Here is a 26704-nt window from a genome sequence, read left to right as displayed (position 1 = left end):
TACCTTGCATGAAAAAGCTAAAACAAATAAATGTTTTACATTTTTTTTACATGCATGTTTTTCTCCCTTTTATTGTAAAGGAAAAAACAAACCCCAAAAAGAGTGAAATTATAGCATTTAAAATGCTACTCCTTTATGGGAATTTATTTGGCAAAAACAGAGTTAGTTCAATATCACTCACACAAAAGCAAACATTCAGCACAGACACCATGTAACTATGACTTGTTTCAACATAAAAAGTTTATTAATCTATTATAATTTATGATTTTTTCTGCAGTACCTACTAAATACTATTTTCAAAGGGTTCCCCCTTTGCTTCGTAATCTTCTAATACAGCCATGCCTTTCCAATGAGGGGAAAATCAAGAAAAACTATTTTCGAAGTGGAAACAAAAGTATTTCAGGCCAGGGTGAAAAAAAAAAACAACAACTAAAAACCACACATACAAGACAATTGTGCAGTTGTGTACAAAGTGTTAAGCTTTCGGTTCCAGGAGGACTAAATGCTAAGTTTTGTGCATTTCTCTAATTGTCTGCTATTTACAGTTCCCCGTGAAATCTAATCTTTGCATGTAGTGCCATATACGTTTCATCAAGCATTTCCTCAAAGAAATGGCTTAGCGTTTCCTGAGAAGACTGGTTTTGGTATAGCAAGAAAGTCGTACAAGTTGAGTTGGGAGTCGTACAACCATCCCGTTCTGAGGTATGAACAGAAAAATACCATATAATATAGATTATATTCTCATTCTATCTATATTTACCAGTTGATCACTGTGAGTCAAACACCTGATAAAACAAAACCGCAGTCTTGCATTTTCACAAATTACACTTTGATAACCATTGAAACGTCCTTCTACAACTAACCAGTGTTCATTTTTAATATTCAATAAAACTAACGTTCAGACAATCGGATCATCCCTGAACGTTTCTCCTTCTCAAGCAGAATAATTCTGTGTTTCCACCCATCATTTTATACCCTCTGCTTCACAATTCGCCCCGGGCTCCAGACACACACAACAGGGGACTGGCCAGCGTCCCGTAATCTCCCCTCAGGTGAGCTCTTCACGCACAGAAATCTCTAGAAATGATCCTCTCTGAACCATGACACAAGGACGACAGGAGCTCGGCTGTCTCTTTGCATCTGAGGACACCTTTCCCTTCCCTGACCAGATAATCGCATCAGATCATCGGCAAATCAGGGAAAATGAGAGTGAACACTGGAGACAATCGTAATCGAAACTGTGGCCCAACGCACTTCAACGAGAGTTTCTGAGTTTTTTCAATTCGGTTTCAACTGCCTAATCAGTCTCTGTGGCTTCCAAAGCGCATGAAGAGAGAGATCTCCATACAGACTGCAGATATCGGCCTCGTAAATAAACCTATTGCAGCCGCTCACAGGTCTAGTGTTGTATACAGGTCACTTCAGACACCGATACCTGTTACTGCGTTGTGTGTAGTACATAAAAAGGTTGGGTTACAAGGCATGTGAAGCCCAGAAGGAATCAAAACCAGTAGGACCTCGATACACCGTTAGTTGTTGAGCATCTCATTCAGCTAAAGCCCAATTTACTCCAGCCCTCAGGGTCAAAGCACACTATTATTTCAAGATATAAAAGACACGTTAGGAAGGACAATGTGTGCAAAGAGATGTGAGAGAGAGTGGGCGAGTGTAAATATCCCGCAATCCAAACCACACAAAGGTATCCTTCCTTTCAAAGCGTGTGCTACTCACTGAATTGCTACATACGGGGTTTCATTAACACTTCAGTAAAATGATAAAGTATTTGTTATAGTTTTAATTTCAGGTCACATGCACACACAATATGAAAATATCCTCTTATCTTACCTATGTACATGACCACAAACTAAGTAAACCCAATGTTTGCAAGTGCTTTGTTTTTCCCCATATTCTAAATCATTCTTTTTCACTTTTTTGGCAACATTTTAGAAGCTGGTGATTTGATGACCATGATTCCAATCGCTTTTGATCACACCAGCTAAAACACGAACCCGGCTACCATAACTGAACCCCCGCGGCAGAGAGACGACGCGCTGTCGTGTTAGGAGTCGCACAGCACAGAGTTCTCCAGAGTGAAGTCATAGCGGAAGCTGGCCAGGTTGTCGTTGATGTCCTGAGACAGCAGCACGTTGGGGAGGTCGGTGACGTCGATCTGCATGGCCAGGACGTGCGGCGCCAAGGTGAACGGGACGTCTCCCAGGAGCTCGGGCATCAGCGGAGCCACCTCTGCGCCCTGATTGGTCAGTGGGGCAGGCTGGGCACTGTCGACGGGCCGGGCCGGACTCACCGTGGCGGTCTGAAACACAAAGGTTGGGGGGATAAAGTGATTTATACACATATGCACAAAAGAAATTGTATATTGTCTGACAAAAAAAATCAACCCAGTGGAATCTAAACCCGAGACAAAGAGAGGTATACGAATTGAGAACAGAAGTCACAACCACATAAAAAGCAAGTTATTTGAAAGGTAATCTGAATGTTCTCCCCCCTCTGGTGCTAAAGATGATTAATGCGTTTCCTTTCTTATTCTCCAGTCTCTCTGAAACATTCGTCAGATTAGACTTACTCACGAGGCTCTGAAGCAAAACGATTTCATGTTACCGGTGCGTAATAATCCATGAGGTTTGGTCAAACATTCTCATGAGATTAAGGGCGCTGCCAACCTTTTATCATTTGAAATCACACCATTTGATCATCGCAATCTATACAGTTGTTATCTGAAGTATTTACACCCTTTATTTTATGCGTTTAAGTCTGAGTCCATCAGGGTAGACTTCAGCTGCAGCCAAGCTGGGATAAAGAGTGAGATCTCGCTGTGCTCAAATCAACAGCAAGCTGTGAAAATAAGTGAAAACGAACCACCTGTATGTTCAATCCTATTGCCTACACAAAAGGAAAACGACTCATTTAGTTGCTCGAGTAAAGCAACGCAACAGCTCAGAAATGAGTCAGGGTTGTTTCAGCCCTGCAAGGCAGAGGACAGCTCTGAATCGCAGTCGAATTTCAATGGTTCTGATGTACTATTTCAACCATCATATCGTGGAGGAGTCCTAGACCACAAAACCAAACGTATTCCTCCGATTAAAAAAAACACCCAGCTTCTAGTGTAGCTAACGGCCTGCCCCTGCTTTAGTAAAGTAACTGCTCACTGTGGCCAACGGCACTAACACAAATGCCGTTCTGTATCCCTGGCTCAAATCAGGCCACACAGCCCTTTTGTGTTCAAAAAGCAGAATACAAGCACTGGCCCTTTAAGACAGGTGCAAGGCACAGCTTAGCAGAACAGCGCAGGAACATAAATAAACATTTAAACCACTACAAAAAACAGAAAGAGAGAAAAAGACAGCCGAGGGTGGCAGCTCGAGACCACCGGCTCTTAATGTGGGACGAGGCCAGGGTACAGGGCTACTTAAAAAGCTGAGAGCAGTGAAACAGCTCGGCCTTTTATACACTTCATAGCTGGGGGCCCCGACTGTGGACCAGAGAGCAATCGACAGCCATTCTCCACACACTACTGCTCTGTCACTGTCTGTCATCAACAACAAAACCTGCCAAACGTACACAAGTATCCTACACTAAAGGGATAAAACTAAACAAAAACAAACAAAACACCGAAATACGAAGCTGAAAAGCAACGGTGGCCTTTTTTCAACGTGGGTTAAAGACAGCCACGAAACAAAAGGTCAGGAGGCAACTGTGCGGTAGCCTCTGAAGCGATGGAGTTCACAACCGTGTGATTAATAACTCATGAGGGCGCCGCGGGGATGTGCGGACCCTTCCTTGGGTTACACAACAAATCAATGGCACCCACAGATTATTTATTAATAGGATTTAATTGGAAGGGCACAGCAAGATCAAAGTCTCCTTTGCAGGGGACAGCACTCTCTCTGGATCACATTTAATTTGTAGTTTTATATTTTATTTTATTAAACATCTGGTGCAACTTAAACAGAGCTCTGTATATCATCACAATAAGACAATTATAACTCACAGGCAGCACGCACCGCACTATATCGCACAAACTAGAGGAGCGGGGGATTTCAATAATCAGTGCTTTAAATTTCACACCGTGTCAGGGCGGATTTGTCAGGTTTTGCTCGGAGGAGATATGCTAATGTGTGTGCAGTTGTGCAGTCGTGTGATGCGGTGCAGGTTCCAGTGATTTTACAGCACAATAAACCAGGATAAAGTTTAACCAGTAAACTACTCATTGCTCTCCGAGAAAAACAGATCCATTCTGCCTGAAGCCTCTGCAATAAAGGACCGATAATCAACAACTAAAACAAAAACAAAAAACTCTTAGATTTTCTTTTTTTAAATGTATTACATGTTTGATATATGCAGTGGTAAACGTGCATTTACTACAAGTGAATAACTAACTCTGTGCCATTTGTTTCATGGTGTTAGCCTGCATTTTAATTATTTACAGTAGCTGAAAGCCTTCCAAAGAAAAAGAAAAGTGAATGTTCAGTCCTAGATGAGTGTGAAGTAAATACAGACACTTGCACAGTTACTTCTCCAGTACAATGCATGCACGGCTCATTCAATGTTTTTACAGAAAATACAGACACAGTTCAGGGCAACGGCTGTGCCAGGAGATTCAGTGGTGGCGGTTTACTACTCTACTCAACACCTGTGCCGCGGTGTTCAGCAGTGCACAACAAAAACAAGTGCATCTGGAAACAAGACCACTTCACGACAGAAATCTAAACGTTTCCTTCACAGAACACACGGTTAGTAAATGGGTTTACTCTGAAAACAGTAGATTTCATGAATAAAACACACTTATCTTGTGTGGTACCTTGACACTGAACTATTCCAGCAAAAGGATTGAGGAAAATACTTCAGCTCTCTCTCTCTGTCTCTTTGTCTTGAATACTTCTTTCCCCAGGCATCTTTTTTACAATAATATATATTTATAATAACGCTCAATCAGTCAAAGAACAACAACATTGGAAAGTGGATGAAGAACGGACAGCATATTAAGTAAAACCGGGATTACATTTAATCAGGAGATACACAAAATCCCCCTCTGTCCGGTGATTTATGTTGCAAGTAAAAGGCTTAGGGCGAGTGTAAATTCACAGTCCACATGTCTGCTTTTAAATGTGCTGCTCCGTCCTGATCGGGATCATCTTTAAACTCGGACAACTTTAATTAAGAGTCAGTCTCTCCAAGGTCTCTGCTGGATTTTTATAATCTGAAAACTAATCCATGGTTTATTCTGCTTTACTCTGCTTATCCAAAATGTAAACGATTCTCCCTTGGTCTGTTATCCGAGACCTGCCAACACACTGGTTTTGGAGGATATATACACCGATCAGCCATAACATTATGACCACTGACAGGTGAAGTGAATAACACTGATAATCTCGTTATCATGGCACCTGTCAGTGGTGGGATATATTAGGCAGCAAGTGAAGTGAACATTTTGTCCTCAAAGTTGATGTGTTAGAAGCAGGAAAAATGGGCAGCGTAAGGATCTGAGCGACTTTGACAAGGGCCAAATTGTGTTGGCTAGATGACTGGGTCAGAGCATCTCCAAAACTGCAGCCCTTGTGGGGTGTTCCCGGTCTGCAGTGGTCAGTACCTATCAAAAGTGGTCCAAGGAAGGAAAAGCGGTGAACCGGCGACAGGGTCATGGGCAGCCAAGGCTCACTGATGCACGTGGGGAGCGAAGGCTGGCCCGTGTGGTCTGATCCAACAGACGAGCTACTGTAGCTCAAATTGCCGAAAAAGTGAATGCTGTTCTGATAGAAAGGTGTCAGAACACACAGTGCATCGCAGTTTGTTGTGTATGGAGCTGCGTAGCCGCAGACCAGTCAGGGTGCCCATGCTGACCCCTGTCCACTGCCGAAAGCGCCTACAATGGGCATCAGAACTGGACCACGGAGCAATGGAAGAAGGTGGCCTGGTCTGATGAATCAAGAGTTCAAGGTGTTGACTTGGCCTCCAAATTCTCCAGATCCCAATCCAATCGAGCATCTGTGGGATGTGCTGGACAAACAAGTCCGATCCATGGAGGCCCCACCTCGCAACTTACAGGACTTAAAGGATTTGCTGCTGACGTCTTGGTGCCAGATACCATAGCACACCTTCAGAGGTCTAGTGGAGTCCACGCCTCGACGGGTCAGGGCTGTTTTGGCGGTCATAATGTTACGGCTGATCGGTGTAGAAGACTATACACAGAGTAGCATCATACTTATGGGGAGTAGAAATAAAGTAGTAGTAAAGCCCAACACACACTTCTTGACAGTTTCAGGGGAAATTACCAGAACCAGTAGAAGTTTCTCTTCAGCGATATTAAATTCAGTTTCCTTTTCTTGGTCAGATGCTAAACAGCCATTCGGATGTAGGTTGCATTAATCAAATAAACATAATTACCCATGATGGCTGGACGATAACACGGGCTCCTTGTTGAGCTATATTCATCGTTTGGACTTTCTGCCTCTGTTCCTCCACTGTCTCCCCTGCGAAGGACAGACAAAAAGATTACACACAAACTCTGCGATCAACACACACATCGTCACAGTTTGCAACACAAAAACAATAAAGTAATGGACATTTCTACCAGAAGGTATTTCTCTTTTCTCCTCCTACAGGCCAATGTTAAGTCCTCATGAAAGTGTTTAGTGCATATCGGAGCACAGTACCAATAGATCAATTGCAAAGCAGCCATCTGACCCGTATAGATTAAAATCATACTGTTGAGGGGACGACAAAACCGGCAGCGTGGTTTAAAGGGGATTAAACTCATCTCTTGACAACTATAGTGCAGGAACAGAGAGAAACAAAAACACGAACAGCCGCTAATCTGCTAATCGGGCCCCACAGTCGCCCATCTCTCTTTTACATAAACCGCCATCCCGTCTGCCGGAGTTGTCGGACCTCCACAAAAAAGGCTTGAGCACTAAATATGTTTTATTATGGCAAGCAGGTCAATAATGTGGATTAGCCAAGATTAATGTGTGGTTTTTATGATAACGTTAGTGGATTAGAGGGCATTAGTCCTCCCAGGAACGCTGTGACACAAGCGGAGCAGTTGCTATACAAAACATCTGCGGTACTTCTCCGTTTATTCCCCTGTATCATCTTCTCCCTACACAGGGATTTTGTGTGAATAAGTAACCGACAGCAGATTTGTAGGTTGATAACCAGTTTTGTTTGTTTTTTTGCACTGCTCTCATCTTTCCACGGAGGGGAGAAGGTTACAAGACCCGGACCCCTCCAATAGGCGCTATGAATGTCCAATTAAAGACTTTATAAACATGCTTTTTGTCACACACAATTTACGATGACAACATTTATATGAACCCAATCAACCACTTAATAACATATGGAAAATCCTCTTTGTCAAGCATCTTGATTGCATGGAAAGGTTGTTAGTCAGTCTGTAAGATGAATCCATGCACTACACAACAGAGTACAAAATACACAGTTCACAACAAGATGACTTGGTAAACGCATCATAAGAACATAAGAAAGTGTCCAAACGAGAGGATGCCATTTGCCCCATCATGCACGTTTGATGTCCATTAATAACTAAGTGATCCAAGGATCCTATCCAGTGTATTTTTAAATGTTCCCAAATTGTCCCTTCAGCCACATCGCTGGGGAGTTTGTTTAGATTGTGACGCCTCTCTGTGTGAAGAAGTGTCTCCCGTTTTCCATCTTGAATGCCTTGAAGCCCAATTTCCATTTGTGTCCCCGGGTGCGTGTGTCCCTGCTGATCTGGAAAAGCTCCTCTGGTTTGATGTGGTCGATGCCTTTCATGATTTTGAAGACTTGAATCAAGTCCCCACGTAGTCTCCTCTGTTCCAGGTGAAAAGGTTCAGTTCCTCAGTCTCTCAGTAGGACATTCCCTTCAGACCTGGAATAAGTCTGGTTGCTCTCCTCTGAACTGCCTCTAGAGCAGCGATATCTTTCTTGAAGTGTGGAGCCCAGAACTGTATCATAGTCAGATGCAACCGTTCTTTAAAAAAAAAAAACGAAAGGGAGAAAAAGATGCCAATAAAAGCACCAGCACAGCTTCAGCCTGAAGAAAAGCAACATCTAAAATTTTTACAGCGAACGTAGCATTTGCTAAAACATGTTCTGTCTATAAACTACAAGTGAACTTGGCAGCGAGAGGAAACAGGAGGCTTTCGGCTCCCAGACTCAACACAACGGCAGCAGCCGAGCGTCTCTGACTGGGGACACAGGGTTTCAAGGGTCGATCCAAGAGCAGAACAGCTGCGGCAATCGCAGTCTTCACAGCTTCTCATTCACCCAATAAAGAAAAGCACCGACTGGACAATTGTCTTCACCGGCAACACAACACTGGTCAACGCACACACAAAGACAAGCATCTAAAGTTGATGCCTCTAATGAAATCGGTCTACTTTAAAAAACACTTCTTTCAGTGACATTCAAGATGCACAAAAGCACTTAAGTCATAATAAGGAGAAACATAATATCAATTTTTGAAGACAAGCTGCATTCTCTCTACATATTGGTCCCCCCATTGTGAAAGAACGGACAACCCCATGGATACTATACAGGGTGTGCATTAGGTCCTGAGCCAGATTAACAGGTTTATACAAGCTATATCTATATGCAGACTTAACATGTTTAATATTTTAAAGTAATATTTGGTCCCATTTTAACAATTATAGATTTTAAACTCTCACACACCAGTTAATGCTTTCAGGTAGGATTTCAGAGTAGAAGTCCTTCAATCCCAGGGCAATAAGCAGACCCTTAAATTCATTATTTTAATCACAGACCATCAGCCTTTAAAAGATGCCTTTAAAAGAGCCAGCAAACCCCGTCATCGTACAGAACCACAGCTATACCCGGTCCAGAAACGGGAATCCAGACAGAAAGATCCTGACCTGTATCGAGGACTCACACAGAAAAGGCCAGATGGGTCCTAATCCGATTACTGTAAGTGGATACCGTCCGCAGGGCTTTCAATATGGCACGGATTGTGAGCAGCGCGGAGTCGTGTGAAAACAAAAGTGTGTCCTCGTCCCCTGACCCGCGTGTCCGACCGCAGAGTGCAGGGGCAGCGCTGGGGTCACGGCAGCCACATGGATATACTTGGTTGCTTCCTTCACATTCTACAATTGCTACCTCTCAAGATGCAGGGCCGTGCTTGACAAAATGGCCTGCGTGGAACATTTACAGTGTTACTGTACATTACACATTACAAATTTGTCTTGGCCTGGCTTGTGCGCTAGTGGGGGAGCGCATGTGTGCATCGGAGTGGAAAAAGAATAACCTTGTGTGTGGAAGTTAACACAAGCCCTGCCAGCTGCAAAACAAAAGCCCCCTGTTCATATTTAAAACATGGCAATGCTTCTTTAACTGACGAAGCAAAGACAAGTGCAGACAGTTTACTGCACCTGATAAACCCCCTTATCAGCGGCAAAAAAGGCCGTTCGGGGAGGGGGGGAGTCTCTGTGCTTATCTGTATCTTGCATAACGCCGAGACGAAGGCGTTTTTAGGATAAGAGCCCGAAAGCTGCAAGAGAAACCCTTTTCATTAGAGAAGAAATGCCACCTGTCTGCCTCCAACTGCAGGTGTATAAACAGGACGACGGACACAAGGATGCGTACAGAAGGAGCACAAAAGCAACATAAGTTTAGTGGGTTGCCTCTCAACTGGAAACTCTCATGCAGGAGAGAGACTGTGAGACTGGTATTGATGCTGCCGATGCACAAAAATAGTGCACTGCAACACAGTAAAGCACTGTAAATATCCCAAATTAAATTAAACGTATACATGAGCTATAAAGCTGTACTGAAATCTGTGCCAGATCTCACTGGAAAAAGAACAATTTGCTTTCTTGTCTCAACCTGCTTAAAACCGCAGCCCTGCAACATTGTAACTCTGCTGAATGGAATATTATTACTTAGGCTACAATTTAATCTATCTTTAAAGAATACTAATAACTGTCGACTCAGGAAACTTTGTTTATGTGGGAAGTCTGTCAAAGTGAGTTATCATCAGGGCAGCACATTGTCTTATTAAAAGCAGTACTTGCAATTATTTGAAGTTCACGGAAAGATTAACCCCCCCCCCACCCCATTTTCTTTTAAAACGAAGAGCAAAGTGAAAGTGAATGTGAACGTAGCCCGGAGTCACATGTGCACAGACTAGAATAAACCTGGACACACGCAAATTGCATCAGCCATGCTTTCATATCATCCCTTAGAACCAAACTCTGACCTCGCGTTTGTGATTGTGTGATGACCCCAACTGAGTGAACAAAATTATAAATAAAGTAGAAACGGGACCTGAAGGGCTGCTCAACTGCTCAGACCGGAGCTGGTTTAAAAATAGTCAAAGAGCTGCTCGGGGAACATGCGTGTATTAGAAGCAGCCTTTGTCTCAGACGAGAGATACGCAACATGCCTTTTTATTAAGTGTATTTAACGGTGCATGAAACAGCCAGTCCAGACAACACTATACTGCAGTGCTGTCCACCACTACCTTCATCACTGAAACACAATACAACTCCTATTACTGCAACATTTAACGTCTGTGTTTACTTCCATCTCAAGGTCAGACAATTCAGAGACAACTTTTCTGCGTTGTATCAGCCTCGATACAAAGAAAGAGAAAGTCCCCAGGATGCCAGTTTTGTCAACACCCTGGAAAGAGCTGCAGGTGACAAGAAGCTTATCGAGCTCAGTGATCTCGTACGAGGAGAAGATTCCCACAGAGAGGGATCTAGAAGGACATGAAATAGAAATTCAAAGAGGAATGCTCTGCCAAAATCCCCACACTTGACAGGGAAGACGGGACAACTGTGGTTCATGTCCATAACTGTGCATCTAATACAGACTGGTGACCAAACAGCAGGACTCGGGCCCGATCGCAGACACTATTTTGACTCCCCATCCAATCACAGGTCAACACTGCGTGATTTTAAGTCCATCGCTCGATTCTGCCGTATATTTTTAAACCGCAGATTTGGGTGGGTGGAAGTTTCAGTTCAGTTCAGTCAAAGGTCGGGTTTCTATTCTAACAGCACGGCAAGTCATAATAAAACCAGAATGGATATGTAAATAAATACTATAATGAGTCTCCTTTTTTCCTGTAGAACTTCCACTGGCACAAATAATATCACAAAATAACAGAATTAAGCTTGAAAAAAACAGATCAAATAGTATACAAGTGTAAGACACACAGCACACAGTGTAAGCGTTCTGAATTTAAAATAAAATAAATGCATGCCTTTATAATTTCACTATCTGGAGGACTATTTAATTTGTTTCACTTAAGAATATGCAGGGAGGCTTCTCAAGCTCTGCCAATAATAAAAAAAGCAATTTTCACGCACACTGGCTCATTATAATCCACACTGAGGGCCACTGTGCTTAACGGTAGTATGTAAATACAATGCAAAACATTGTCTTCTTCTCCAGCGTTGCAAACCACAAAGAGATCAGCATTGAGATCGAAAGCAGCTGTACATGACATCACCACCATCTTGTTTTCACAGGGATCGCTGTGAGAAAATGTCAGCTGCACATTTCTAACTCACAGCCCTCTCTCAGATGTTTGTTCCTTCGTTAAGACACTGTCCACAGCACGGCCAGACCCCACGGACCGGTCCTCGGTTTAGGAGTCGAGAGACGAGGGAAATGTTATATGATACGATATGGTCTAGCATCTGAACATGAAACCTGGTAGTCTGTAATGTTATAATGATTTCCGCATGAGAAAATGTACAAGTGTCATCTAGTCAATTAGTAACTTGGCAACTTAAGCCTTTGATGTTGATGTTAAATTTAGTTAGATGGTAATTTACAGGTAGCCTTTTTTATGATGAAGTTATTTTGTATCAAAGTAATATCATGTCTGAAGAATGCCAGTTTCAATTGGGGAAACAAAAACATATTTTACATCAAAAATAATGTTATGTTTCCTGTTACAGTTATTACTACTTCTAGAGAAAGAAACATTGGCATCTATAATAACGATAATGTGTCTTACTGTGGGAGAAGTGCTACCATTTCCAATTAAATTAGATGCATACAAAAAAATCGACAGAGATTATTAAACACTTTTGTTTGCACGACTGTGTCTGCGCAAAACTGCCTACACACAGCCACACAACGCACGAACGCCAGACCCGACCCTCCATCTAGTGTCAGTAATGAACACTGCACATTGTTTTTCTCCAGAAACGCCACCCAGGGGGATTACTCTGACTGGATTAGCGAATGTGGGACAGCAGGCCTTGATATGCGCACAGCGCTCGGATAATGGCATTTCCACCTCAGCCTTTGGCAGCCGGATTATTCACACGTCTGCTCTGCTCTCTGCGTGTCACACGAACGGGGATCACATGAACACGGTCCTCACCCCTGTGGCAGAGACACACGAGGCAACGAACTGCACAACATCTTCAGCCACGGGGCTATTTAAAATACTGGATCGTACAATTCATTTTGTACATTCATTCATCGTACATTCATCTGCACAGCTCTGGCTTTGGGAAGTGAAAGTGACGACCGTAAGGGATGTGTTGGATCTGCATGGCTGACCTGTGAAGGGTGTTTCTCAAGAGCCCATGTTGCTGACCATTCAGTTATTATTATTATTTTTGAGATGGGGGTATGGGTGTGGCTTTATCTCAGTGTATCAGTGTGATTCAATTTCACATCCGTAGACTTATTTGAAGAAGAGTTGGCAGGACTGCACTGAAAGCACAGTCTTAACCAAAAACACTTATGAAAAACAGACAATACTTTTGATTTTTTTGCCTTTTCTCAGCAGTTTGTTGATTAGTGTACTAAAATAGAAAAATAAACCATAATAACCACTTCCCCCTCAGCCACAGTGTAAGAGCAGCATGGGACCCCCAGGCCTGATTATGAACCAAACACGGCGTCCGCAGGTCAACGCACACTACAGCCAGGCTCTCGATGCTCTCAGGGATTTATCTGAATTACTCTCAACCTCACTGAGGCGAGCCTCACAACAGCAATCAGTAACCTTGTTTAAGAAATACCCTTTAAAAATAAATCAATCCACAGTTCGAGTAGATGAATACAGCTTCAGGTGGGAGGAAACGAAGATTTAGTGATGATGGCGTGGATCTGCACGATCAGGAAACTACAGTTTGCATTTCTTTGCTAGAGATGTAAGCTCTGGGGTTAGTTGTGATCTGACAAGCCTTTCCTTTTGGATATATACAGTAAGTTATTTATGCAAAACCAAAAGTGAAAAATGAATCATCACAGCATCATTCATAACCTAATACAGGCACCATCTCACTTATAGATCTATATGTAAAGAGTGCAGCTGCTGTCCACAACGGCTGGACAGTCCATTTTAAAGAGGCGGCAGTTTCTTACCTACGATAACAAAGCCATCTGTTTCCTTCTCAGAGGCCGACTTCTTTGACGACTCTTTACGAAGTCCAAGGAAACTGAACATTTCAGCCGAGTGCCTGGTATCCTGGAAAGACAGACCTCAGAGTAAAAACAGGGACAACGTAGTGAAATGAGAAACAGATGAGGAGACAAATGAATATATTCAAAAGCACCAGGTGCAAAATAATGTGTGCTTCTGAAATAAATAAAAACCTGTTGATTTCCTTGTCCTGAATCCAATAAAATAACTTTTAAACTTGAGCTTTAACTTCTCTGCTTATTAAAATGCCTTGTTCAGAGAGAGAGAGAGAGAGAGAGAGAGAGAGAGAGAGAAATGCAAATTTCAGTCCTAACATATAGCTGTATAATATATAATATAATAAAGGTTAACATATATATTGATGGGATTGAACTCCCTTTTGGCCCACACTAACGTATTTACTCATGCAAATGCAAGTTTAATCAAGACCCTGACCCTCGTATATTAAACACAACGCCCTCACTAGCCATGCAGATGAAAACGGCGTGTCTGATACACTGCAGTGCTGAATGAACACACTCGTCCGTGTCTGTGCACGACTCACTATAATAATGCTGTGTACTGATGGGCGAGCCTGCGTCCATGTGTGTGTGTGTGTGTGTGTGTGTTATTCACCACTCCCATAGCCCGCCATGAAGACAAACTCATCAGTAGATGAACTGATTCATTGCAGGCAAGAATAATCTGAATGATTCTGGAACGCATCCTGAATTCTGCTCTGGCGCAACATGTGGTATTTCTGGGCATAAAAAAGATAATGACCAGGACTGGTTACATTGTATAATATACTAATAATTCACTGACAGTACGCTGATGCCAAGGACACGCTGTGTTTTTCCTTTCTGCTGTCGTAGCTGGCATGTCTCTCGGGAAAGTGAACAACACATTAAAACAGAGAAGAGCACTCTTACTCTTACACAACCAAGCCCTGAAGACATTGAGCGCAGATGTGATACTTACACTAGTGACGCCGCCGTCTTCCTCTACAGACAGAAACGCGTTGATCTGTCTATTGTACTGTTATATTGCTGTTTAAGCCCGTATTCTCCTGACATGGGAGCTACTGCAGGCCGTTACTGGGAGATGGATCCTGTTTACAATGCACTTCCTGGTGCAACGTCACTCCGCAACGTCGGCAGCGACAGCAGTCAGGGACCGTCGCCAATGTGCGCGCTGACATGCTCAACGTCGACATTGTTTCTATTATTCAAACATAGGATGCCGACAGTTTATAACAACCCCTCTGCCCAGGATATATCACTCGCCAGATGCTTGTGACATATAGTTGCACTTTATTACCCCATATTTTCTGTTAACACTAAAATCCTATAGACTTCATTTCAGTCCATTGTAATGCTTTTTAAACACCCCCCCTCCAGATGCACATTTGTTTTGGCTGGTTAAATGCTGCACAGCGGGACACTAATGCCCGCACTGTGAACATTACAATTACAACCCCGTCCAGCCTGTGATGTCAACTCTAATTATAAGCATCCACACAATATAGCGCTGGCCTGTAATTATATCAGTAGGACCGGGGCATTTGCGGAACTGATGCGCATGTGCCACAGTTTCCCGGGAGGCCCGGATGTGCTGAAGCACGGTGCGGAAGTGTGGTTTTCCCGCGCTGCTTGTATTGTGTAGTGGCGGAGTAATAACGCAGTCGTGATGGCAGATGTGTATGATGTGCCTAAAGTCCGCGTCAACGCCAGCATGCTGTCCCAGTACATCAGCAAGCCCGTGTGCTTCGTGGGGCAGGTGGAGAAGGTAAAGGGGTCACATGGTGTATAGGGTGTTTGGGCTCCGTGCTTTATTGGCAGCCAGTGCATCAGTTGCAGAGGCCTGAGACATGCCCCGAGCCCAGGAGCACTGCCCTCTCTGTGCAAACTGAGCAATGGCTGCATGCTTGTTTAGCAAGATGATGACTGTGTAATGCCTTAGCAAGCGCATACTGGGGCCTGCCGGGGTCTGAACAGCGTTATTATCTCTTGTTCTTCAGGTTCATCCCACCGGTAGGTCGTTCAGCCTCCGAGACGGGGAGGGCAAGACCGGGTCCGTGGAGCTCAATGACCCGGTAAGTGTTTAACAGGATTTGTCATCTGTCCTCCTCCTGCTGTATCCGCCTGTATTACATGCAGGTAATAAAAATGTCCACTATAATTACACTATGGGAGGAATAGAACTAGATGAAGTAACGCATGAGAAAGACCTAGGAGTCTATGTTGACTCCTCACTTTCTCCATCCAAACAATGTGGGGAAGCAATAAAAAAGGCAAACAGGATGTTAGGGTATATTGTCAAAAGTGTAGAATTGAGAACAAGGGCAGTGATGTTCAGACTGTACAATGCACTAGTTAGAGCTCATCTGGATACTGTGTGCAGTTCTGGGCTCCACACTTCAAGAAAGATATCGCTGCTCTAGAGGCAGTTCAGAGGAGAGCAACCAGACTTATTCCAGGTCTGAAGGGAATGTCCTACTGAGAGACTGAGGAACTGAACCTTTTCACCCTGGAACAGAGGAGACTACATGGGGACTTGATCCAAGTCTTCAAAATCACGAAGGGCATCGACCACATCAAACCAGAGGAGCTTTTCCAGATCAGCAGGGACACACGCACCCGGGGACACAAATGGAAATTGGGCTTCAAGGCATTCAAGACGGAAAACAGGAGACACTTCTTCACACAGAGAGGCGTCACAATCTGAACAAACTCCCCAGCGATGTGGCTGAAGAGACAATTTGGGAACATTTAAAAATAGACTGGATAGGATCCTTGGATCACTTAGTTATTAATGGACACCAACGAGCATGATGGGGCGATGGCCTCCTCTTGATTGGACACTTTCTTATGTCGTTATCTTCTTATATCCTGTCATTGTGACTTGCACCCTGATTGCCATCAATCTTCCTACATGCAGGCAGGCAATTTGTTATTTTGACTCCCTGGGCTGCGTCCTGCACCGGGACACTCACCTCTCGGAGTCTAATTCAAACTCTCCTCCAGGTGAACACAGGTGTTGGGTTCAGTTGTTTCTTGCTGTGAAAGGTTGACCTGTTTGTGTGGTTGTTGTCCTCACAGCTGGAGGAGGAGCTGAGTGGAGTTGTGGAGGTTCTGGGACGAGTCACCAATAAAGCCACCATAACAGCCACCACCTACACTCTGTACCGGGAGGACCAGAACAGTTTTGGTGAGCTGAGCGCATCTTCTGCTTTTAAAATATATATTCCCAGAAACAGAGCTGATTTTCTCTCTAATAATGTCCTTTCTCACTTTACAGACCTGGGACTCTACAACGAGGCTCTGAAGGTCATCCACGACTTCCCCCAGTACTACCCCTTCGAAGTCACAGCGAGAGACTGAGGCTCTGCTCCCCCCGAGAGAGGCTGTGTAACAACCTTCCCCCTCAATAACTCGGATTCCGAGGCGGCTGGCCGACCTGCTGTCACTGCACATCGTACTTCTTATTTTCAGGGTTATCTGCTTTTAAGAAATTTGAAAAAGGAACTGGAAAGAATCGAATGTATTTTTCAGAATTATTTTTCAACTTTTTTTTTTAATCAGACCTAGGCGTCGATAAACTTCATTGAAAGTTCAACACGTTGGATTGTGCAAATCCTACTTCTGTCGACATGTACGAAGTGTGCTTTTTTGTTTTGATTTTGTTTTGGAAAATGACAGCCGCGTCAGTGTGGTCTTCTAACATTAAAGCCGAACTCCAGTTTGTATTGTTTGAATCGCTCATGCGCAGCTGAATTGTTGCATGTCTGAACCCTTGCTGCGAAAGCAGTCGACTTTTTGGAATTAAGCCTCAGTGAGAAACATGACAACATCTCATAAACTTTGCATAAGTGCCCGATTACTCAAATATCCACAGGTCTGAAATGCTTCACACACGGTTTCCTTTAAAAACTGCATCTTCAGAATAAATGCAATTTTTTTTTGCAGATCATTAAAGATCTTTTGTTGTAAATGCGTATTCTATGGAGATCTGTTACTAAATGTCTTCTCTGGTGTTATTTGAAAGGCCGCACTCTTGGCTGCATCAGAAAGGTGGCTGATTGCAGCCGACACAGTTACACAAAGGGGTCACCACTACCAAACAAGCAGAGTTGTGCACCTTGATCAAGGACAATCAGGAAGGGTCACTGGATTTATACTCTTCGCTCCCAAACATTAGACATTTTATTATACACGTTCCAGAAATAAATAGTCTAAATTACTTAATTCACAAACTTTGAAAAGTAGTTATTTAATATAATCAAATCAACTCAAACCATTTTTAATATAACTTGAACAGTTCAGTCTGCAGTGTCAGGAAGAAGCAGCGGTATATCGACTACAGACAGGACTGCTTGTGGAAGCAGATGTAGTTTTGACATCCAAATGATCAGACTTCCTCTGTACAGAACTCAGGCTGTAATTACAAAGTGGCTTTGAGGTTTATTAAGTAAGGAATAACTTGACACAGAAGGGTGAAAATTGTAAATAAAATGATTCATCTGGTGCCAGTTTGGACAATGATGGCCAGGATGTCCAGTCTGCACTGGATTCGCCAATTTAGGGAAAAACAACTGCATTCCTAAAACCGTGGCCTTGAATCTCTTGTGTCTCTGTGGTGTTTAAACAGGCATTTCTGATGAACACAGGTCAGTTAATTGTGCCTTTTAGACAACATTTATTTTAGTTTAATGTTAGAAATTTAAAATATGCAAAAGAACAGCAAACATTCAAGTATGTTATTGAGCCATGAGCAGAGACACAAACATGGCAGCTCAACCCAACACCCCACACTCTTAAAACCGGCTGTGCATCGACTCAGACCTTGTGTTTCTTTTTAAATTAAGTTATTTTGACTCCTGTGATTACAAATAATTAGAAAAAAAGTTATATTTGCATCATGACTGTTAGTTCACTGTACTAAAGGCTGCTGCCTCTCGGAGCTCCAGTGACGCGACGCCGTGTTCGTGTCATGAGATGCAGCCGATCCTCCCGTGGCTGGTGTCCGCGTCGCCCGTTAAAACCCTTCTCCTCACCCGGCAAACTGCCTGGCCGGGCGGCACACGGCCCCGAGAGCTTCCAGTCCACAGAGGCCAAGAGAGACGCCCGCGAGGGAGACGGGTCCAGCGTCAGGGGCTAGGCCGTGTCGGACGGGAGCAGGTTGCCCGTGGTGTCCAGCTGCATGCACTTGCAGTTACAGGCCGAGACGGGACACTCTGTGTGATCCCTGCGGGGGACATCGTTATCGTTTATTCAGTTAATAACATCAATAGAAATAGAACTAGATTAAGTAATGCATGAGAAAGACCTAGGAGTCAACATGGACTCCTCACTTTCTCCATCCAAACAATGTGGGGAAGCAATAAAAAAGGCAAACAGGATGTTAGGGTATATTGTCAAAAGTGTAGAATTGAGAACAAGGGCAGTAATGTTCAGACTGTACAATGCACTAGTTAGAGCTCATCTGGATACTGTGTACAGTTCTGGGCTCCACACTTCAAGAAAGATATCGCTGCTCTAGAGGCAGTTCAGAGGAGAGCAACCAGACTTATTCCAGGTCTGAAGGGAATGTCCTACTGAGAGACTGAGGAACTGAACCTTTTCACCCTGGAACAGAGGAGACTACGTGGGGACTTGATCCAAGTCTTCAAAATCATGAAAGGCATCGACCACATCAAACCAGAGGAGCTTTTCCAGATCAGCAGGGACACACGCACCCGGGGACACAAACGGAAATTGGGCTTCAAGGCATTCAAGACTTCTTCACACAGAGAGTCACAATCTGAACAAACTCCCCAGCGATGTGGTTGAAGCGACAATTTGGGAACATTTAAAAATAGACTGGATAGGATCCTTGGATCACTTAGTTACAGTGAGGGAAAAAAGTATTTGATCCCCTGCTGATTTTGTACGTTTGCCCACTGACAAAGAAATGATCAGTCTATAATTTTAATGATAGGTGTATTTTAACAGTGAGAGACTGAATAACAACAAAAAAATCCAGAATAAACGCATTTCAAAAAAGTTATAAATTGATTTGCATGTTAATGAGGGAAATAAGTATTTGATCCCCTATCAATCAGCAAGATTTCTGGCTCCCAGGTGTCTTTTATACAGGTAACGAGCTGAGATTAGGAGCTCTCTCTTAAAGGGAGTGCTCCTAATCTCAGCTCATTACCTGTATAAAAGACACCTGTCCACAGAAGCAATCAATCAATCAGATTCCAAACTCTCCACCATGGCCAAGACCAAAGAGCTGTCCAAGGATGTCAGGGACAAGATTGTAGACCTACACAAGGCTGGAATGGGCTACAAGACCATCGCCAAGCAGCTTGGTGAGAAGGTGACAACAGTTGGTGCGATTATTCGCAAATGGAAGAAACACAAAATAACTGTCAGTCTCCCTCGGTCTGGGGCTCCATGCAAGATCTCACCTCGTGGAGTTTCAATGATCATGAGAACGGTGAGGAATCAGCCCAGAACTACACGGGAGGATCTTGTTAATGATCTCAAGGCAGCTGGGACCATAGTCACCAAGAAAACAACTGGTAACACACTACACCGTGAAGGACTGAAATCCTGCAGCGCCCGCAAGGTCCCCCTGCTCAAGAAAGCACATGTACAGGCCCGTCTGAAGTTTGCCAATGAACATCTGAATGATTCAGAGGAGAACTGGGTGAAAGTGTTGTGGTCAGATGAGACCAAAATCGAGCTCTTTGGCATCGACTCAACTCACCGTGTTTGGAGGAGGAGGAATGACCCCAAGAACACCATCCCCACCGTCAAACATGGAGGTGGAAACATTATGCTTTGGGGGTGTTTTTCTGCTAAGGGGACAGGACAACTGCACCGCATCAAAGGGACGATGGACGGGGCCATGTACCGTCAAATCTTGGGTGAGAACCTCCTTCCCTCAGCCAGGGCATTGAAAATGGGTCGTGGATGGGTATTCCAGCATGACAATGACCCAAAACACACAGCCAAGGCAACAAAGGAGTGGCTCAAGAAGAAGCACATTAAGGTCTTGGAGTGGCCTAGCCAGTCTCCAGACCTTAATCCCATAGAAAATCTGTGGAGGGAGCTGAAGGTTCGAGTTGCCAAACGTCAGCCTCGAAACCTTAATGACTTGGGAGAGGATCTGCAAAGAGGAGTGGGACAAAATCCCTCCTGAGATGTGTGCAAACCTGGTGGCCAACTACAAGAAACGTCTGACCTCTTTGATTGCCAGCAAGGGCTTTGCCACCAAGTACTAAGTCGAAGGGGTCAAATACTTATTTCCCTCATTAACATGCAAATCAATTTATAACTTTTTAGAAATGCGTTTTTCTGGATTTGTTTGTTGTTATTCTGTCTCTCACTGTTAAAATACACCTACCATTAAAATTATAGACTGATCATTTCTTTGTCAGTGGGCAAACGTACAAAATCAGCAGGGGATCAAATACTTTTTTCCCCTCACTGTATTGATGGACAGCAAATGAGCACGATGGGGCGAATGGCCTCCTCTCTTTTGGTTTTATGTTCTAATCCACTCAACTCCAGGGCCCGAAGTCCCGTCGGCGATTGAGTCACTGAACTCGGTGAACCAGTCGATACCTAGCCAGCCCCCCCGCTCACCCTCACCTGAACCAGCTGAGCATGTGGCCCGCATGGCCGCCGTGGCGACAGTTGTGGCACCAGGTGAACCAGTTGTTGAACTGCGCCAGCTTCTTGTCCTTGCTGAGGTCCACCTTCTCGTCCGACTTCCCCGTCCCTACGACAGTGGAGAGCAGATCAACTAAATGAAACCCGACATAGGTGATCAAACGGACCAATCAGACCCTGTCTTTGCTAATTGAGTTATTAATAATTAGCTTTATCAGTTATGAAGCTGTGTGGTACCTGGGCAGCTGGACACCGGGGTGCCCATGTTCATGAGGCACAGGGCACAGCGGGGCAGAGGCTTTCGGCAGCCGGGGCAGCTGGTCACCTTGGACTTGGTGGGTGAGCCGCTGACGCCGTACTGGCTGAACCCCCGGCCCTGGTGCGGCATCGCCGAGCAGCTGTACGAGATGGACTTCCCACAGAAGTTACAGCTCACAAACACCTGGGGGTGAGAGAGAGTGTGAGTGTGTGTGTGTGTGAGTGAGTGAGTGAGTGAGAGAGAGAGAGAGAAAGAGTGTATCTGGTCACATGACCGGCCTCACCTGTGCCAGGGGCTTGGAGCTGGGGTCCAGCTTGCTCCGGTGGATGTCGAACTCGGCCCTCTTGTGCCAGAAACGCCAGGCGTCCAGCAGGTTGCGGTAGTTCTCGATCCAGCACTGAACCCGGGGGTCTTTCACCACCTCCCCTGGGGACCCCTAACAGAGGAGAGACCCCCCCGAGACATTCAAAGAGAGAGAGGGAACCAGTCCCCTAATAACAGGAGAGAGCGGGAGGAGCGCAGTACCTTGAGCATGCAGAAACTGGCCGTCTGGACGTCGCCGGTGCGGTCCACATAGCTCTCCATCAGGTCCACCCCGTCCTTGGTCAGGCCCGTGAGCAGGATGCCCTCCAGGTTCCCTGCCTCCTTCATCTCGTGGGTCAGTTTCTCAATGTACCGGGGCAGCTGCCAGAGACGAGAGACGTGATGAGAGACACAGAGATGGGACAGAGTCAAAAATTGACATTTCTTCACCGGACACTCATACTTTGGGGACAAAACTCCAGGTAAGAACTGGCGTGTCATCGCCATGCCTCCGATACCTCTCAGGGGACAACGTCTCACCTGCGCATCGTTCAGAAACATGCAGGAGAACGCCACCCGGTCCCGGACGGCCACCCGGCCCTCGTACTGCACAGAGGAGAGACACAAAACACGGTCTGAGTTCGGGCTGCATCACCCCTCATCCTCTCGGCCCGTCCAGAGACGGGGACCGCCACATACCAGAACGCCATCGTACGCCCCCGGCTCGCTGGTGAGGAAGGCGAACATGACGCAGAGGTAGGGGTTGTGTAGCTGCAGCCGCAGGGTGCTGCACATCTCCCTCCACAGCGAGCTCTTCTCGTCGGTGTAGCCAGACAGGGCCATGGCCACGACGTTCAGGTTCAGGTCGCCTGCAATGACAGGACGGAACGGCCCTCAGGGTCAGAACCAGCAGGAGATTAAACTGATGCACAAGCTTGAAGCGCTCACCAGCAATCGCACAACCTGACTGTAAGCTGGTTCTCTCATTATGGAACCAACTTTTTAATCAGTGACACAATTTAAAAAAGACAAATGTAACCAAATCATTAGTTCAATTAAGGGTCAATTAAGTAATTAAGAGCTCAGTTGGAACAAAAACCAGCAGGGTCAGTGTTCCTGCAGGACCAGGTTTGGGAGCCACTGTGTTAGACACTTTTCTGACCTACCCTTCTCCGAGCTCGCCCCCTCGTTGAGTATCTGGATGGCCCGGCGGATGTCTAGGTTGAACAGGGCCACGGCAGCGGCGCGCTCCCACTCGCCCTCCTGCTCCAGGGAGCGGAGGAAGGGCCCCACATCGATCTCAGGGCCCCTCTTGATCCAGCCGCACAGCTGCAGGGCCAGGCTGCGCTCCTCGCTGTGGTAGCGGGTCACGTCCACCTGCCGGTCCGACCCGTTCCAGCCCCGGTGGCTCTCCACGGTGCCTGCGGCGCCGACCAGGGGCGGGGGGGAAGAGAGAGAGAGAGAGAGAGAGGACAAGCATCATGCTCTGGAGAAACCGGGACCTCACGATTATTAGGGGCCCCAGATGTAATCGATCATGTGCCCTCCTCCCACGACACGAAGCACACAAACTCACGAGACAACACTACAGACCTATAATTGACGCTGAGACTGACAGACAGCCGCACAATGCGTCACACGAGGGCAGCAGTGTCGTACAGGTATGAAACGTACCTTTTTTTTTAAGTAAGTTCAGAAGGCCAAGGTGTTTAACCCCGAGTACTGCGGCATCGAGCGAGTCTCTCACCTGAACTTGACTTGACGATGTTTTTGATGCCCGAATAGACGAGCGGCAACCGGTTTCCCGCCGGCTTCTGTTCCAGGTCCTCTGTGTACTGTTTCATAAGTGAGACTCGCATAGGAAACCAACACGGGACTTAAATGAAGGGAACCCCCAAGAGAAGTCGACCTCTGAAGCAGGAATAACAACGATGTCTTCCGTCCATTTCCCACCCAACACAGCCTTATAACTAAAGTGTAAATATATCAGTGGTTTAGTAGAATGGAATTCCTGTCAATGAACTCGGCTTCAGAGAGCAGGAAGGTGTGAACAAACACTCTGCATGACTGATATTGCAGTAGTAGGACCCTGCTCAATCAATCAGACACAGAGAGACTGAGAGAGACCGAGAGAGTGAGACACAGAGAGACACAAAGAGACCATGAAACACACAGAGACCGTGAGACACACATATTGAGGGTGGCTTGTGGGGGTCTCGTCAATCACAGAAAGGATATAGTACAGCGTGTACCACAGGGACTTCAGCTGGGGGTCATCTCCACCAGCCAGCAGGTGGTTCCTCCACACCTGCTCCGTGTCGTGGCCATACTTGGACTGTGCCCGGCGCCTCATCTTGGTGGCGATGTCCATGTCCAGCGACCCGGCCTCGCCCTCCTCGGTGCACTCGTACAGGTGCCGGCCGCAGGCCCAGACCAGTGAGGTGCCGGAGCTCCAGGCCAGGCTGATGCGCTCGAACACGGTGAAGTCGGTCATGGCACGGTGCGGCGACACCACCACCATGCGGTTCTGGCTAAAGGGGTGCCAGGCGAAGGAGGCGATGAGGCCGTCGCAGGGCTGCACGCTGCGCTCGATGATGGTGGGCTCCGTCTCGTCCCCGAGCGGCGTGGGCGCATGCTGCATGTCATACAGCCGGATGACGTTGCTGTCCCGGGTCAGCGTGGCCAGCAGGCCAGTGCGGGTCGGGCACCAGGCCACCTTGGTCAGCGGCTTGGGCTGCTCATTCAGCGTCAGCACAGGCTTCTCGAACTTGCGCAGGTCCCAGATGGCCACCTGACCCTCAAAGAAGGACGCCACGCGGTCGTGGAAGTGAGGGTCAACCGTCACGCCCTGGATGGCCTTGGTGTTGACGAACATCTTCTGGCTGGTGTTGCGCAGGTCGAAGATGGCCAGGTTGCGGTGCATGCCGGCCAGCAGCAGCTTCTGGTCCCGGGGGAGCCAGCAGAGCGACAGGCAGGCATCGTTCTGGCCCAGCTCGTACAGCGGCTTGGTCACCACCAGGCCCGAGTCGGTGTCGCCAGCCGAGAGGCGGATCTTCTCCGTGGGCACCGCGGCCTCGGGAGCAAGCTTGCTGCTGATGTCCCAGACCAGCACGGAGAAGTCCGCCCGGTGCTTGTCCAGCCCGGCGGCCAACCAGTTGCTGTCCATGGGGTTCCAGGCCAAGGTGTTGCACTGCCTGGCGTGTTTGGGCACAAACTCCTTCCCCATCAGCTCCTTGCACTTGGTGTTGTGGCTCTGGCCCAGGCTGGTCAGCACCACGCGCCCGTTCGCCTGCCCCACCGCCAGCAGGCACTCCGGCTCGGGCTTTGGGTACCAGGCCACGCACTTCATGTAGGGCGTGTCCGAGTTGATGGCCAGCATGGTGGCGGCCGTCTCCTCAGACAGCCGCAGCACCCCGGCACGGGCCTCGGCGCTGCCCACGGACTCGATGCGGTACAGGCTGAGCTCCGAGTCGCAGAGCACGTAGCGGTCCGCATGGTGCGGAGACCACAGGATGTCGGGCTTGGTGCCGCTCATCTCTCCCAGCTCCGGCAGCCACTGCTACCCCAGGGAACCCAGCATCAACGCCTCAGGGAGGAAAGGGACCAGATGTTAACATGAGTCACTGCAGCTTTCCCACAGACATTGCATGTAAACAATAACTCTAATATCCTATAAGCTATTATAGCTTTTTATTGAATGCACCAAATACAGAACCTCAAACTACATTAAGGAATATAAATTAAATATAAATAAACCTAATAAAGATATTGATATAATAATAATAATAATAACAACATATTAGCTATAATTACTATGATTTGTTTTACTACAACTATTAGTAATATGAAAACAGTTGATTGGCTTCACTGTAGAAATCCCTCCACATTATAATAAAGCAATCAGGCAGTTCACCAGGTTTTTTTTAAGGGTCAGTCTCATTAATTCATCTTTAATACACGATTAAGCTATTAAGTTATGAAAGTACCGGCATGTGCCTCCATAATTAGTACACTTCACATTACAAAACAACAAACTGCAGTCTACAAACTACACAACTGCGACGGGGTCCCTGTAAGGACATACCGTTACAAAAACGCGGATTAATATACAGATCAGAGAGTTACAGCAGCTGCACTTCTGGGGGAAACAGCTGCAGCAGATGTGCTGAAGTATCCGAAGACAACGACATTGAAAGACGCAACTTTTCCAAGTAAAACAGATCATTTGCCACCGGCGGCAGCGCGACGTAAAATCTGTCACCGCGCTGCACAAGGCCGCCGCACACAGACACTGCCGGCACACATGCACACATATGCGCGTATTTCACATGCCGTTGACACACAACAGACTCGGTTCCGCGGCCGCTACTCACGGTTTCTGTTTTGACTCTGTGGGGGGAAGCGGGCCGCTCGCGTGCTACCCTGTGCGGCTTCAAAATACGTCCCCCGGAAACAAAGCGTCACTTCCTGCGCCGAGCGTCCGCACAGCGCCGCCCGGGGGTTCGGAGTGGAACTGCAGGTATAAGAAGAAGAAGAAGAAGAAGAAGAAGAAGAAGAAGAAGAAGAAGAAGAAGAAAAATGCAGGAAAAATGGGCAAGCATAAGGATCTGAGCGACTTTGACAAGGGCCACATTGTGATGGTAGACGACTGGGTCAGAGCATCTCCAAAACTGCAGCTCTTGTGGGGTGTTCCCGGTCTGCAGTGGTCAGTACCTATCAAAAGTGGTCCAAGGAAGGAAAAGCGGTGAACCGGGACAGGGTCATGGGCGGCCAAGGCTCACTGATGCACGTGGGGAGCGAAGGCTGGCCCGTGTGGTCCGATCCAACAGACAAGCTATTGTAGCTCAAACTGCTGAAAAAGTGAATGCTGGTTCTGATAGAAAGGTGTCAGGACACACAGTACATCGCAGTTTGTTGCGTATGGGGCTGCGTAGCCGCAGACCAGTCAGGGTGCCCATGTTGACCCCTGTCCACTGCCGAAAGCGCCTACAATGGGCACGTGAGCATCAGAACTGGACCATGGAGCAATGGAAGAAGGTGGCCTGGTCTGATGAATCACGAGTTCAAGGT

The 26704-nt window shown here is 46.3% G+C and overlaps 3 protein-coding genes across 3 annotated transcripts; 1 reads left to right on the top strand and 2 right to left on the bottom strand.

Annotated features, from left to right (window-relative positions):
- Positions 1–1780: 1780 nt before the first annotated feature.
- On the bottom strand, positions 1781–14546 carry umad1 (UBAP1-MVB12-associated (UMA) domain containing 1). Its single transcript, XM_066715524.1, has 4 exons — positions 14390–14546; positions 13372–13474; positions 6403–6488; positions 1781–2314 (listed from the first exon to the last, which is right to left on the bottom strand). The coding sequence occupies exons 2-4, from the start codon at positions 13451–13453 to the stop codon at positions 2060–2062; spliced, it is 423 nt and encodes a 140-aa protein (XP_066571621.1). The 5' UTR covers positions 13454–13474; positions 14390–14546; the 3' UTR covers positions 1781–2059.
- A 466-nt stretch (positions 14547–15012) lies between these two features.
- On the top strand, positions 15013–17154 carry rpa3 (replication protein A3). Its single transcript, XM_066715518.1, has 4 exons — positions 15013–15196; positions 15429–15503; positions 16510–16618; positions 16709–17154. The coding sequence occupies exons 1-4, from the start codon at positions 15098–15100 to the stop codon at positions 16789–16791; spliced, it is 366 nt and encodes a 121-aa protein (XP_066571615.1). The 5' UTR covers positions 15013–15097; the 3' UTR covers positions 16792–17154.
- A 507-nt stretch (positions 17155–17661) lies between these two features.
- Positions 17662–26000, bottom strand: mios (missing oocyte, meiosis regulator, homolog (Drosophila)). Its single transcript, XM_066715519.1, has 11 exons — positions 25719–26000; positions 23873–25193; positions 23382–23480; positions 22801–23055; positions 22334–22503; positions 22175–22240; positions 21857–22015; positions 21615–21767; positions 21310–21514; positions 21052–21181; positions 17662–18655 (listed from the first exon to the last, which is right to left on the bottom strand). The coding sequence occupies exons 1-11, from the start codon at positions 25857–25859 to the stop codon at positions 18565–18567; spliced, it is 2790 nt and encodes a 929-aa protein (XP_066571616.1). The 5' UTR covers positions 25860–26000; the 3' UTR covers positions 17662–18564.
- Between the last annotated feature and the right edge of the window lie 704 nt (positions 26001–26704).

This window comes from Amia ocellicauda, chromosome 10 (genome assembly GCF_036373705.1).
Source record: "Amia ocellicauda isolate fAmiCal2 chromosome 10, fAmiCal2.hap1, whole genome shotgun sequence".
Classification (NCBI taxonomy): Eukaryota; Metazoa; Chordata; class Actinopteri; order Amiiformes; family Amiidae; genus Amia; species Amia ocellicauda.
The sequence above is the reverse complement of the archived record's forward strand: the minus strand, read 5'-3'. Positions and strand labels throughout refer to the sequence as shown.

What these genes read in the sequence shown, in the direction of transcription:
- umad1 (XM_066715524.1), bottom strand. Translation starts at nt 13,453, where the DNA reads ATGTTCAGTTTCCTTGGACTTCGTAAAGAGTCGTCAAAGAAGTCGGCC. An exon ending in AGATGGCTTTGTTATCGTAG is followed by an intron (nt 6,489 to 13,371) that starts GTAAGAAACTGC and finishes TGTCCTTCGCAG; the next exon opens with GGGAGACAGTGGAGGAACAG. An exon ending in TTATCGTCCAGCCATCATGG is followed by an intron (nt 2,315 to 6,402) that starts GTAATTATGTTT and finishes TTTGTGTTTCAG; the next exon opens with ACCGCCACGGTGAGTCCGGC.
- rpa3 (XM_066715518.1), top strand. Translation starts at nt 15,098, where the DNA reads ATGGCAGATGTGTATGATGTGCCTAAAGTCCGCGTCAACGCCAGCATG. An exon ending in TCGTGGGGCAGGTGGAGAAG is followed by an intron (nt 15,197 to 15,428) that starts GTAAAGGGGTCA and finishes CTTGTTCTTCAG; the next exon opens with GTTCATCCCACCGGTAGGTC. An exon ending in CCGTGGAGCTCAATGACCCG is followed by an intron (nt 15,504 to 16,509) that starts GTAAGTGTTTAA and finishes TTGTCCTCACAG; the next exon opens with CTGGAGGAGGAGCTGAGTGG.
- mios (XM_066715519.1), bottom strand. Translation starts at nt 25,859, where the DNA reads ATGATCTGTTTTACTTGGAAAAGTTGCGTCTTTCAATGTCGTTGTCTT. An exon ending in TAATCCGCGTTTTTGTAACG is followed by an intron (nt 25,194 to 25,718) that starts GTATGTCCTTAC and finishes TCCCTGGGGTAG; the next exon opens with CAGTGGCTGCCGGAGCTGGG. An exon ending in CACATGCTCAGCTGGTTCAG is followed by an intron (nt 18,656 to 21,051) that starts GTGAGGGTGAGC and finishes TGTCCCCCGCAG; the next exon opens with GGATCACACAGAGTGTCCCG.